This window comes from Triturus cristatus, chromosome 7 (genome assembly GCF_964204655.1).
Source record: "Triturus cristatus chromosome 7, aTriCri1.1, whole genome shotgun sequence".
In the NCBI taxonomy this organism is placed as follows: Eukaryota; Metazoa; Chordata; class Amphibia; order Caudata; family Salamandridae; genus Triturus; species Triturus cristatus.
Genome location: NC_140590.1, coordinates 149,283,010 through 149,295,421, shown reverse-complemented (window position 1 = coordinate 149,295,421; position 12,412 = coordinate 149,283,010). Strand labels below are relative to the sequence as shown.

The 12,412-nt window shown below is 47.4% G+C and overlaps 1 protein-coding gene across 2 annotated transcripts in view; it reads right to left on the bottom strand.

The window, feature by feature from the left end:
• The window catches only part of LOC146809072 (B-cell receptor CD22-like), a 417,204-nt gene that overhangs the window by 347,955 nt on the left and 56,837 nt on the right, over window positions 1-12,412 (bottom strand). For both annotated transcript variants that reach the window (XM_085615878.1, XM_085615879.1), the window contains exon 2: window positions 107-227. In XM_085615878.1, the coding sequence (XP_085472004.1) occupies window positions 107-149 (43 nt within the window). In that variant the 5' untranslated portion in view covers window positions 150-227. The remainder of the gene's footprint in view (window positions 1-106; window positions 228-12,412) is intronic.

Genomic DNA, 12,412 nt, shown 5'->3' with positions numbered 1-12,412 from the left:
CTAACAGCTGTCAGTAGGAAAGATTTAAACATAAGCTCATATCAATTGTTTGCTGCATAGAAATGGACAACAGAATATATCACAATATGCTTGAGAGTGATGATACCTTGAAGAAGAGCGCAAAAGAAAACTCCCTGCTTGTAGTCCATTGTTAGCTCTTTTATAAAGCACCTCAGGACATACTTGTCTGAAGAATCCTCTGGTTAAAGCCTTATTATTTTGCAGCCCTGGAAAATGAAATAAACTGAATTAAACAACATACAGACCACAGAAAGTGTGACACACTTTAGAGCGGACACTTTACTGATTGTTTGAATCAATCATTTCCACATAAGAACATAATTCAGGTGTGCCCACTATTGTTCCACTCCCACCATGTTAATGTCACATTTTCAGGATAACCACATTTATATTCACTGGATATACATTTATTCCTGCTTAATATCCTGAAAATATGGTATGGAGCAGCCTCCTCAAACAAAGCTGGACACCGGACATAAATGTGACTATTAATACAGTCCCTCGGCATGTATACTGCTTGGTTAAATGGCAGCTTACTCTTCAAATGTTCCTTGACGTGGTGAAGTCAATTGGATGAACAAGTTGTGGGGTGTGTGCATTATAGAATAAAAATATTCAAAAAGATACGAAAACCGTGGGACTTGCTGGACTCAACTCACTGGGTTGAAAAAACTCTAGAAAAACAACCCTAGTGCCAAACTTCCATGAACCATTTTAGCAATAAACGTTACAAATTGGTGGAGAGTCCAAAAAGGAAAAATATAATAACACTTTTTGAATTAAAGAACAATTACATTTATTTCTGGAACATATCAATGATATATTCATTTAATATGTTTTTCATTTTCATTTTGCAAGTTTGGATCTTTACACATTGCTTCCAAAATTCAGTGTTGCTTGTTCAATGATGTAGCACAGCCAAACAGTTTCAAATTTCAATAGACATGTTCCATTCATATCAAGTACAATAATTGGTGTCTTAGATGTTGTGCAGCCACCACATGTTTGTCTGTGTAAAGTGAACTGCTTCTTCTTCACAGCTTTTAAAAATGTATATTTGCAAAAGAATTAGAAAGCTCAAATTAATTAATAAAAAAAAGTTCACAACCTCATAAATAGAAAGCAATGTTCTCAAATTCATGTATATTTATTTACTTAATATTTCAAATGAATGAAGATCATAAAAGAAAAGAAGATTGAACAACAAAGGCGTCATTTCATGAGAATTTTTTTTTTAAAGAATTTCTAAATTTTGGGTTTTAAGTAATTACATGTTCCCGGACTACTCCAAGGGGCATATTCACAAGGAGCCATCGCTGAGTTAGCGGCACTTTATCGCAGCCAAAGTTGCGACAAATTTATCGCCCCAATTACAAGCTGGTGTTAACAGCCTACAGCACCAGTTTACCTGTGGATGCAGCCGCAAAAAGCATCGCCACAGATGACCCCCGCAACTATCACTAATGAAATGCAGAGTATGCGTTCCCGTGCCAAAAGCCGTGACAACACCACACCTCAACATTCTCAACGACCAGCCAGATCATCGATAAGAACACAAAACAGGAGAGAAGGCACGTTAGTACCAGGAAACTAACACCTGCTCTGACCTGGTGCAAAGCTGGACGTCAGCCTTCACCACAAAAGGGAGCCCATCCCAGAGCTACATCGGAAAGGCAACAGATGCCATTGAGCGACTGATCATGCGGCCTGGACACCCAAGAGGGCCACAACACCCACGGCTACCACCCCAGGACCCCAACCCCCACCCGGAACCCCCCCACCCCAGACCACCACAGAGGCAGCGCAGACAAAGACAGCAGACCCCCAGGAAATGCACCAGCCTCACAGACCCAACACCTGACAATGTCATTGTCCACTACAATGACATCCTACACATCCTGACCATCATCGCCCAACAGGCCGACGGCACCAACACAGCGGACAACCAACATCCCACCCCACACAAAGCTGCTGGCTGTGCTTCACCTGTTGGCCCCTGGTACCCCCTAACCAACACCCGCCAGAGTCGGAAGAGTCTCACAGCCAGCCACATCCAAGTCCCTCACACCTGTCCTGGACATCACCCGCACCCTGGTACCCCAGTCCCTATATGTCCAAAACAATGCGCAGGATCCGCTGGAGACCAAGCGAGGACAATACGCCATAACTGGATGCACACACGTGTTGGGGGTAATACACAGCACACATGTCCTACCTGTGTCCCCTGGTGACACAGCACACAATCACAGCAACAGAAAGCTCACATCTTACATCAATGTGCAAGCAACATCCAAACACCATGGAACCTCCACCAATGTCGCCTCCAAATACCCAGCCAGTGTGCACGAGTCCTTCATCCTCCGAAAGTCCATCATCAACCAGCGTTCCCAGGATGGCACCAAGGGAAATGCACAGCCCCTTGGCAAATTCCAAATAAACACCCCAATCACCTCAACTCCACAACCATGCAACTCGCAACTCTAGCAATGCACACATCACAAACAACATGCAAAACAACATGCCCACCCACCAGACAAACAGAACAACTTACAATGGTAACCTGGGCAAGCCGTGAACATGAGCCATCAACGGCATGGTACCTCAGCCACACAATAGCCAAATGTGGGGAGGTGGCAACTAGACATGTATGAATGATGCAGGAGAACCATGAGTGGGAAAGTGCACAATGCCAAGAGTGGCGGAGATGTGCTGGACAGACCGCAGTATGCAGAACACAGCCATATCCATGAAGACATACACCTCTGGTGTATGGAGTGTAGTGGACAGTGGTCGCAACCATATCACCCCAGCCAGTGGGGGAGTTTGTGGAACTGTTGCATGTTACGTCCCCCCCGTAAGCGTGAGCGGAGTGGGATGGCCCAGCGTACGCCAGCCCAGCGTAGGGGTGTGAATAAAAAGCACGTAGCCCTGGGTGTGGCCCTCTTCCGGAAAGCCCAACATCTCTGCCAGGGCAGCGCCTGTCACTCTGCCACAAGGCCCGATGCCATCTTCCTGAGCGGAGTTGCCTGCGATCCTGTGCGCCTGCCGTACCCTGGACCGCTGGACCCCGAACCCGTCCCAGCGCAGCCAGGCCACACTGATCACCTGCCGACACCATTGTGTGTCAAGGAGGGCCCATCATGTGCCGGCGCAAGCTTCAAGCCCGAGGACTGCGACCTTGGCAGCGTCCTCAGACCAACACGGCCTCCACGACACAGGACCTCCTTAGTCCTTTCTCGTTGACGTACTCTACTGCCGCCTCCGGTCCTACACCGTGATCATACATTGTCCGTGTACGCACAATAAGGAAGATTCTACTTCATTGTACTCCATTCGCTCAGGTGGCAGCAACCATGTGCATAGCATCCCAACAACACGTGGCTGTGGGCCAACGTGGACTACTGCTCCTGGTCTATGCTGTGCTCGAGAAGGCCACAGATTTGGAACTGAACATCGATCATTCAAAGGCAGAGTAAGAATCATTGCACACAAGGAGAGGCGTAAGAGGAAGACGCGGTTCAGGAAGGAGGAAAAAAGGATAATCATCACGGAGGTGATTGGACACTACCAAAAACTGCCCTGGTGTCACTAACTCTGTGCATCGCAAGACAACGACACGTGGCTGTGGGCCCTTGCTGACCTCTGCCCCCGGACTACACTGCAGTCGAATTGGTCACACACAATTTTGAATTCAGCCTTGATTTATTTATGGCTAACTTGATGTCATTGTGTCTATTCCCCGAGACCCATGGACACTTTCTGGTTGGACTTTGGTGGCGACGGAGTCCATGGACTTGGGGTTGTCGTCACCATCATCTTGGTGATACTGACTTTGTGGCAAAAAAAATGCCGTGGCATTCTACTCATCCATTTGCTGCTTCCGGACAGCTTCCACCCTCTGCATCATGCCCTGGAGGACACTTTCCACTGTCCCCCACAACCTTCCGCAACATACACCTCGGACATTGATGGGGACCCACTCAGGTCGCATGGCCCATCTGACTGCACCGCACGTCACTGTTCCCGTAGCTGGGTGGCTGTGCCAGCAGCAGTGCTTCTGGGGCCACTAACTCTGTACTGGTCAGGTCTGGGACCATTTCTTCTGAGATATTGGATGGCCTCTGAAGCGATGGTCTTGGGGTCATCAGCGCCATGTGTCTGTGGCCCTGCGCTGTCCGCAACCTCCGGCCTCGACTGTGACCCACTAGGGCCCACACATAGAATTGAGTCCAGACCGGTCCAGACGTCGCATCACCGCAGGAGGCACATACCACCACTGCAAGGACCACCTCCAACCGCCATCTGCCGAAGTCGAAACGGTGGTCCTGACAGACTTACAGAGTTGCTCACACCTGTCGTGGATGCCATCATTGGCCTGATACCCTGATCAGCACTCCAAGTACCACTGACTCAGTGCACCACAAATCATCGTCCATTACTGTATTGGTTATGTATTGTGGGGAGTTCACGCAGCAGTCACCTCAGGCAGTCTGAGAGGCCTGGGACGACGATGAGGCAGATGATGCAGGTTAGACACCCCCGCACTGCAGCTGCATCATGTGGGTCCTGAAGGGACAGAATCCTAGACATTCTCTTCACAGGAGCGCGCTCAGCTCTGGTGCCCCAGACTCAGCTCACTGCAACTCACGGACACTTCTGTTTGCTCATTGTGTGCCCTCTGGACTTGCTCAGGCTACCTCCATGATGCTCCACAGTTGTCCCTGTAATGCTGGTGTTGTCGGTTTCCGTATTCATTGTGTTCACTGTTGTGTTTGTTGCCAGCACCAACAAATCCCTGAGGGCTGGCTTGCACTCACCCCACACACATCCAGCACAGGCGTCACTGTACATGTGGTCCTGCCAATAAAAGGGCCGGGCGCACGTGCCCATAGCCAGTTCGACATAACATCTGCGTGTGTCCCTGTGGTCTTGTTGCATGCATGAGGGCCCTGGGCCCTACGACATTACATTGTGCTGTGCACAGCGGACGTAGACATGTCACCGCAGGCAGTGGGTTAGAGCTTGGACATGTAGCTTTGTCGTCACCCACTCAATTCATAAGGGAAGTAGACGGGCCGCCATACGCAGAGCCAACATGGGTGTGTGACTGATGTGTGTGCCCCTGGGCGTGGTTCTGTACTGGGAATGTGCATCTGCATGTGTCTCTATGGCAGTCTGGGTCTCCTTTGTGTGGGATATAGGTGGTCCCTGAAGGGTAACGGACACCCACGTATGTGTTTTAGTAGGCCTTCCATGGGTTCGGACCACACCCGCACCTGTTGGACCACCTCCTTTTGGTGTTCTGACACCTGGCATTGGTGTACCATGTGTAGGTCGGTGAAGTGTGTGCCAGCCGTGCTTGTGGGTCCTTTATGCTGTGGTCTGTTGCAGGGGCTGGGTTCTCCTCTAAGTAGCTTGTCTGCCCTGGTCCTGGTGGTGGGTTGCATGGGATGTCCATGGGCTGTTGTAGGGCGTCAGTGTCGAAGGTGTGGTGGTCGTCTCCGGCATCACTGATGGGCTGTCTGGTGTGACCTGCTAAAGGTGTTGTTTGTCGCTCTGCAATGTGAAGGGGAGATGCATGTTGACATTGTGTTGACATTTATGTTGGCGTATTGTTTTTGTAGACATGCAGACTGTGTGACAATGTACATCATGACTGTTTGGGCGGTGCAGGCAATTTGAGTTGGGACAGTGGACATTTGGACTACATGACTGAGGTTGTACACATACATATGCATCTCACAGTTCCCTGCTCTGTCCAATGTGATTAGCCTGTTTCTGTGCATTGGGCAGACCAAGTTGTGTCCCCTATTCTGCAGTGTCGGAGTTGCAATTTGTGCCACATTGTCATGGAATATGCTGTGACTGCTATGTGTGTCTGCTGCAGTGTGCCACAGGGATGGGGGACATGTCCCTGGGTATTTGTGGTGCTACACAACATTGCGCATGTGTGGCATTGTGCCCATCTCCCCCCTGTTTCCCCAGTCCCTTTTAGATCCTCACCCCGTTGTTGTGTCAGGTCCTATTGAGCTGTGTCCGGACTCCCACCTCCTTGCACGGTCTCCACACTGATGACGTCTCCATTTCCTCCAGCTCCTCCTGTGGCGCATGACTCCCACCTCCTGTCGCCGTTGCTGCCTTCCTGTTGGCAGCGGCTTTGTGCCTGGTTTAGGTTTCCACGTCATGCTAGCGCCTCTCGGCCTCCTCCATTGGCCTCGTAGACACTCCGTCTGCATTCTGGATAGTCTGATTGTGGGTCAGTTGCTGGAAGTGTACTGTCACCTCCGTGACGCTGGTCTTGTTTTCCTGCGGTCTGCACCCCCTCTTCCTCTCCCTCTTCTCCTTGGCCTTCCCCGACCCCGTTGTTCCTTGCTGGTGGTCTGTGGGGCTTGTGGGGTTCGCGTTGGCCTCTGAGCTGGGTCAGGGTGTATCCATGTTGCTACGCACTTTTGATTCTTTCTGGTATGTTGTTTTTGTTGTTTTTATAGTGCATTTTCCCACCAAACACGTGGGATTTGCTGGCCTGCCGCTGGTTTTTGCGGGTTTTTGTATCGCAATGGGACTCATTGCAGCTTTTTTTGGCAATCGTGTTTTGCATTTTTGCGACATGGCGTTGATTTTTGAACGGCCATTTGACGTGTTATCTGGTGACTATCGCATGGTACCGCCGCGTTGTGAATACTTGATTGATGCAGCGTCATTTCCCAGCAATAGGCTGCGAGGTTGAGAGTTGCGTTACGCTACTCTTGCGGTAGTTATCGCACATTCTTGAGAATATACCCCCAAATGTATCAGCTTACCGTGTTCACATCCCCTTAAATTGATAGGCAATCAGACTCCCTATTCATTCAATCTGGAGTACTTTCCTGTGTTTAACCATTTTGCTATTTACTGAGATACATTTCTGCTAACACACTATGACTTGACTGTGTCACCAAATTCTGGGTTTGAGATTCTAGCATATTTTTTGACCAATCGCAGTGTATCAGCTTACCATAATGAAATCTCCTCACGAGCTAATACATTAGAAATATCCTTCCAAAAAAGCTAAAGTTCTCTTCAGAATCCACATCAAATTAATCTTTCCAAAAGGAGCCGATTATAAAATGGCTCTATACACTGCCAAAATAAAATAGAAAAGAAGAAACAAGGAGCCATAACTTAAATGTATCCAAAATTCCATTACTTTAAAAATGTCTTCCTTATAAAGAAATTGGGGGGGGGGGGGAGCACTCGCTTACTTTTAGGAGAATCCATTGCTTTTTCAAAGTTTGGTCACTTGGGGGCATATCAACAAGGGTGTGCTTAGCGATAATTATATTATCGCAGGCCATCTCTGGTATTTATCGGCATGGTAGCGCGTAATTAACAACGAGTAACTCAGGGCGATAAAAATTCCAGAGGTAGCGAGGTTATCTCCCTTTTGCAGGGAACATCGCTGGTTTTCCAGCGATATTCCCTGCAAAAGGGCGATAACCTTGCTGATACGACCCACAGGGTCGTATCAGCATAATCCACCCTCTATGTTAGGGATGGCTAAGTCAGGATTTTAGCAAACGTTAGATTTTGGCGAAACCGTCAGTTTTCACCAAAATCTAATGTGTGCTAAAATCATGTGGGCTGCCTTGTAAATATCGCAATGTAAACATCAGTGATATTTGCAAGGTAGTCCATCTGGGGTACACCCAGTAACGCCCACTTGGAGATGCAAAGGGAGGCGTTGGGAAAAAGGGTGCTAACATGCGATTATGCATGTTAGCACCCTCTTGTAAATAGGGCGCTGGTTTTATCTCTGCTTTTGCCCTTGTAAATATGCCCCTAATTACCTTAAAATCCCAAATTTACCAATTGTTGATCCTAAATTTCAATATCAGGTTATATGCCGCACATATTTTCATTAACCAATAATTCATTATACAAAATCTAACGAACAATCGGAACTTAATAACCTTTGTTCTATAATCCACCAGAAGATAATTTATCTAAATTATTTACAAACTCTCTAAAACTCCAAACTTTTAAAATGCGTTTAGTTAATAAATAAACCCTTTTACATACATCTCAATTCCACTGTTCAAATATCTATTCACAAAATTAATGATTCTCATTCGACTTTACTCAAATTAATATAAAAATAAAGGATAAATCAAAGTTTTAAGTATCCTTTGCCACATTTCTTTTCACCTATACAAAACAAACACCTACCTACAGTTAAGGTATACTGTATCAAAATCTTTGCTGTCTTAATCTCCCACCTGTTGATCTTCGCAATCTCCACCACATGATCCCACCAACCACTCATGAGGGAGATTTTTACAATCACCACACCCTTTATATACTTGCTTACAAGTTCAGAATGAGCCAATACAAACACTTTTATAATCGAATAGAAATACTCCAATAGGGGCCTAAAGTGCAAACTCTGACTCCTAATTTGACTACAAGTACACCATTACAGACATGAGCTCCTTAAGCTCAACAGTTAGCTCATAATTGACCAAAATAAAACTATTTTCATAGTCGACTTATAGTACACCAATGAGACCCTGAGTTTCTTTTATCCAAATAAAAGATACCAATAGGGACCTGAGTTTCTTACAATCACCAGGTAGATCAAAATTGACCAATAAAAACATGTTTTCCTTATTCAGCTTGGAATACTTCAATGAAAACCCGAGTTTCTTTTATCCAATTCACTTCACAAGCCCTCACCCATTATGATTCAATCAATCAACCAATCAATCAATCAATCAGGGTATTGTAGAATGCACTACTAACCTGCGAGGGTGTCAAGGTGCTGGGGTGGTGGGGGGGGGGGGAGCAGCTACGTTCGAGTCATTCGAAGAGCTAGGTCTTGAGGTCCATTTTGAATTGCTGCAGTGTTGGGCTCCATTGGAGGTGAAGTGGGAGTTTGTTCCAGGTCTTGGCTGCGAGACAGGAGAAAGATCTTCACCAGCTCTGGTCCGGTAGAATCAAGGGACGGTGGCTAGGGCGAGGTCAGCTGAGTGAAGGTTTCTCTTGGGGGCATGGAAGGAAATTCAGTCATTGAGATATTGGGTTCCGGTGTTGTGGAGGGCTTTGTAGGTGTGTGTGAGCAGCTTGAAGGTAGTTCTTTTTTCAAAGGTGAGACAGTGGAGTTGATCTGGCTGTTCATGGTGAGTGAAGAGCCGAGTATGATGCTGAGGTTGCGTGCATTCTCTGTTGGGGTGGGTGGGTTTCCGAGGGTGGTGGGCTACCAAGTGTTATCCCATGTGGCGGCAGTGGAGCCGAGGATGAGGACTTCTGTTTTCTCAGAGTTGAGCTTCAGGCAGCTGTTGCTCATCCAGGTCACAAAGGCCTTCATCCCTTCTTGGAAGTTGTGCTTGGTGATGTCGGGTTCCTTGGTGGGGGAGAGGATGAGCTGAGTGTAACAGGCATATGTGACAATATTGAGACCATGGTTTCTGATGATGGTTGGGAGGGGGGGCCATCTAGACGTTGAAGAGTGTGGGGAGAGGGAGGATCCTTGGGGTACTCTCTAGGCCTGGATGGTAAATTCCATTCCGCTCGCGGAACTTGCCGAATTTGGGTAAATTTGCGTTCCACGGAGAACGCAGAATTGCCCAAAACTCTGCGTTCTGTAGTTTCGCGGAATCTTTTGCTTGTTCACGTTCTAAAAATGCGTGTTCGCGAGATATTTCCCCCAAGCACGCAAACAGTGATCGCAAACAGGAAAAAAGCATCGCAAACAAGCAATTCCACGTGTTCATGAAATTTCTGCGTGTTCGCAGAGATTTTTTTACCATTTCGCGGAGCTTTGCGTAGCGCAACTACGCTAATTCCACCCACCCCTAGTACTTTCCATCTGATCTCTGTTGGTTCTGAGAGGAAAGGCAGGAGTCTTATTCTCTGTGTTTTGCCTGATAGGAAAGAACGTATCCAGTCAAAGGCCTTTCCTTGGATGCCGGCATCGTAGAATCTGGTGGATAGTGTGCAGTGGGAGACAGTGTTGAAGGCTGCTGATAGGGCCAGGAGGATTATGGTTGCCATGTGGCCGTGGTCGAGGATGGTGTAGATATTGTTGGTGGACGCGAGGAGGGTGGTCTCGGTGCTGTAGGTGCTTTGAAATCCAGAGTGAGAGGTGTCTAGGATGCTGCTGGTTTCTATGAAGTGTGCTAGCTGGGTGTTGATGGCCTTTTTGATGGCAAAAGGAAGCAGTAAGATGGGCCTGAAATTCTTGTGGTCCTTCGGGTCTGCGGAGGGCTTCTTTAGGTGGGGGTTGACTTTGGCACGCTTCAATTTGTCTGGAAATGTGGCTGTGTCGAGGGAGCAGTTGATAGTTCAACGTAGCTCGGGTGTGATGGCAGTGGCAGCCCTGTGGAAGATGTGTGGCAGGCAGGGGTCAGAAGGTGCTCCGGAGTTGATGCTCTTCATTGTCTTTAAGGTGTCCTCTGTGGTGAGAGAGGTCCAGGTACGAAGAGTCTGTCGGGTGGTGTCGTTGGGGGTGGGAGTTAAGGCGGTGCCGTGGTCTTGATTGTCGAAGTTGTCGTAGAGCGTCTTGATCTTTAGGTGAAAGAAGGTGCTGATTTTGTTGCAGAGGTCTTGGGAGGGATGGACATCAGATGTTTCGCTGTTGGGTTTGGCGAATTTCTGTATGATGCCGAAGAGTCCATTGGAGTTGTGGACGTTGTCTTGGTTGAAATGTTTCTCTATTTATTTGATGAGTTGGTGGTGTACTTTGAAGGTGGCGCATGCTTTTGGGGTTCTGCTGTTTCTCCACGTCTTTTCTAGTCGTCGACTGGAGAGCTTGGATTCGCAGAGTTCCTTGGTGAACCAGTTGGCTGTCTTGTTGTGTCGTCTGGTGTTATTCTGAAGGGGGGCGAGAGTGTTGGCGCAGTTGGCAATCCGGTGGTGGAGGTTGCTTACTGCTGTGTTTCTGTCTATTGTAGTAGGTGGTGGAGTGCAGGTGAGGGCAGTGGTGAGGATTTCTTCTGAGCCTTTGTTCCAGCTTCTGCTTGGGAGGTGTTGCATGTGCTTGCATGAGGTGAGTTTAGTAAAGGAGAAATTAAAGCAATGGTGGTTGTTCCACCTTGCATTCCTTGGTGTGGCTGAAGCAAATGTTGTATCCTCTGGCGAAGATGGAGTCGAGTGTGTGTCCTGCTGTGTGAGTGGGGGTGGACACAAGTTGCTTCAGTCCTATGTTGGTGAGGATCTCCAGGAGGGCGGTGGTGTTGGGATCATTGTGGTTGTCCAGGTGGAAGTGCAGGTCGCTGAGTAGTATTTATTCCGTATAGGCGGGGGAGTGGGGTCTGATGTGGTTGTCAATTACATTGGTGAAGGGCGTGCGGAGTCCAGGCAGTCTGTAGGCGAGTGTTTTGCCTAGCGTCATTCTGGGGTTGGGCTGGATCTGGAAGTGAATATGTTCCACAGGGGGAAAGACGTTGTCCGGGTTGGTGGTCGTCAGTCGGAGGAGCTTTTGTGGAGGATGACGAGGTCTCATCCTGGGCAGTTGGGACAGTCTTTTCCCAGGATCTTGCATCCGTCGGGGATGGCGGCTGCGATGTCAGATGCAGAGCTGGCATTGGTCCAGGTCTCTGTAAAGGCAACTTAGGGTGTGTGGTGTTGAGGAGGTCCCATATTTCTACGGTGTGTCTCTGCAGGGAGTGTATATTGAGGAGGATGCAGTCCAGTGGTTTCTGTGTGCTGGCGTCCGGTGGGCTGGAGGCTACTGCTGGGGTCTGGAGGTGGGTGAAGGTGCGGCGGCAGTGTCGGCAGGAGATCGGGCCTTGGGTGTTCAATCAATTTCATCTTTATTCGAATTTTTCAAATTCATAAAAGCAATCCCATATATACAAGCCCAAAAAGTAATTATAATTCTAAATATGTATTTAAACAACACACATTGCAGGGTTACATATTATTTGGCAACAAAATTATTTCAAGGGTTTTCCATTGTTTTACGTACATGGGTTACAACTCTCAAGATAGTGATAACACGAAAAATCAATTCATCAGTATGCAGGGTGAGCAACATCGCATAAGACTGCTCCAGGGAAAGTGGTCTTTGTCTCTTAAAATATGGGAGTAAAAACCATTTAATATATTTTAGATAAAATTTACAAAAAAAGGAAAAAAATGTAAATCATTTTGTAAACTCACTCCATCACATGGGCATAACATACTTTTAGATTTTGATGAAAAATAACCTAATGGAAAACATAATAAAAATCTAACAGTACCTGCCCTTAGATGGAGCAGTAATGATCTTTCCCAATTTATCATTTGTAGCGTGAGATACAAAGGAATTGGTTGTCTATACAGGTCTTTGTTCACATAAGCCTGGACAGATGATTTAGTTAATTCCGCTTCCAGTCTCATATTACTATAAAGTGCATACAGTGCAAACTTAGTT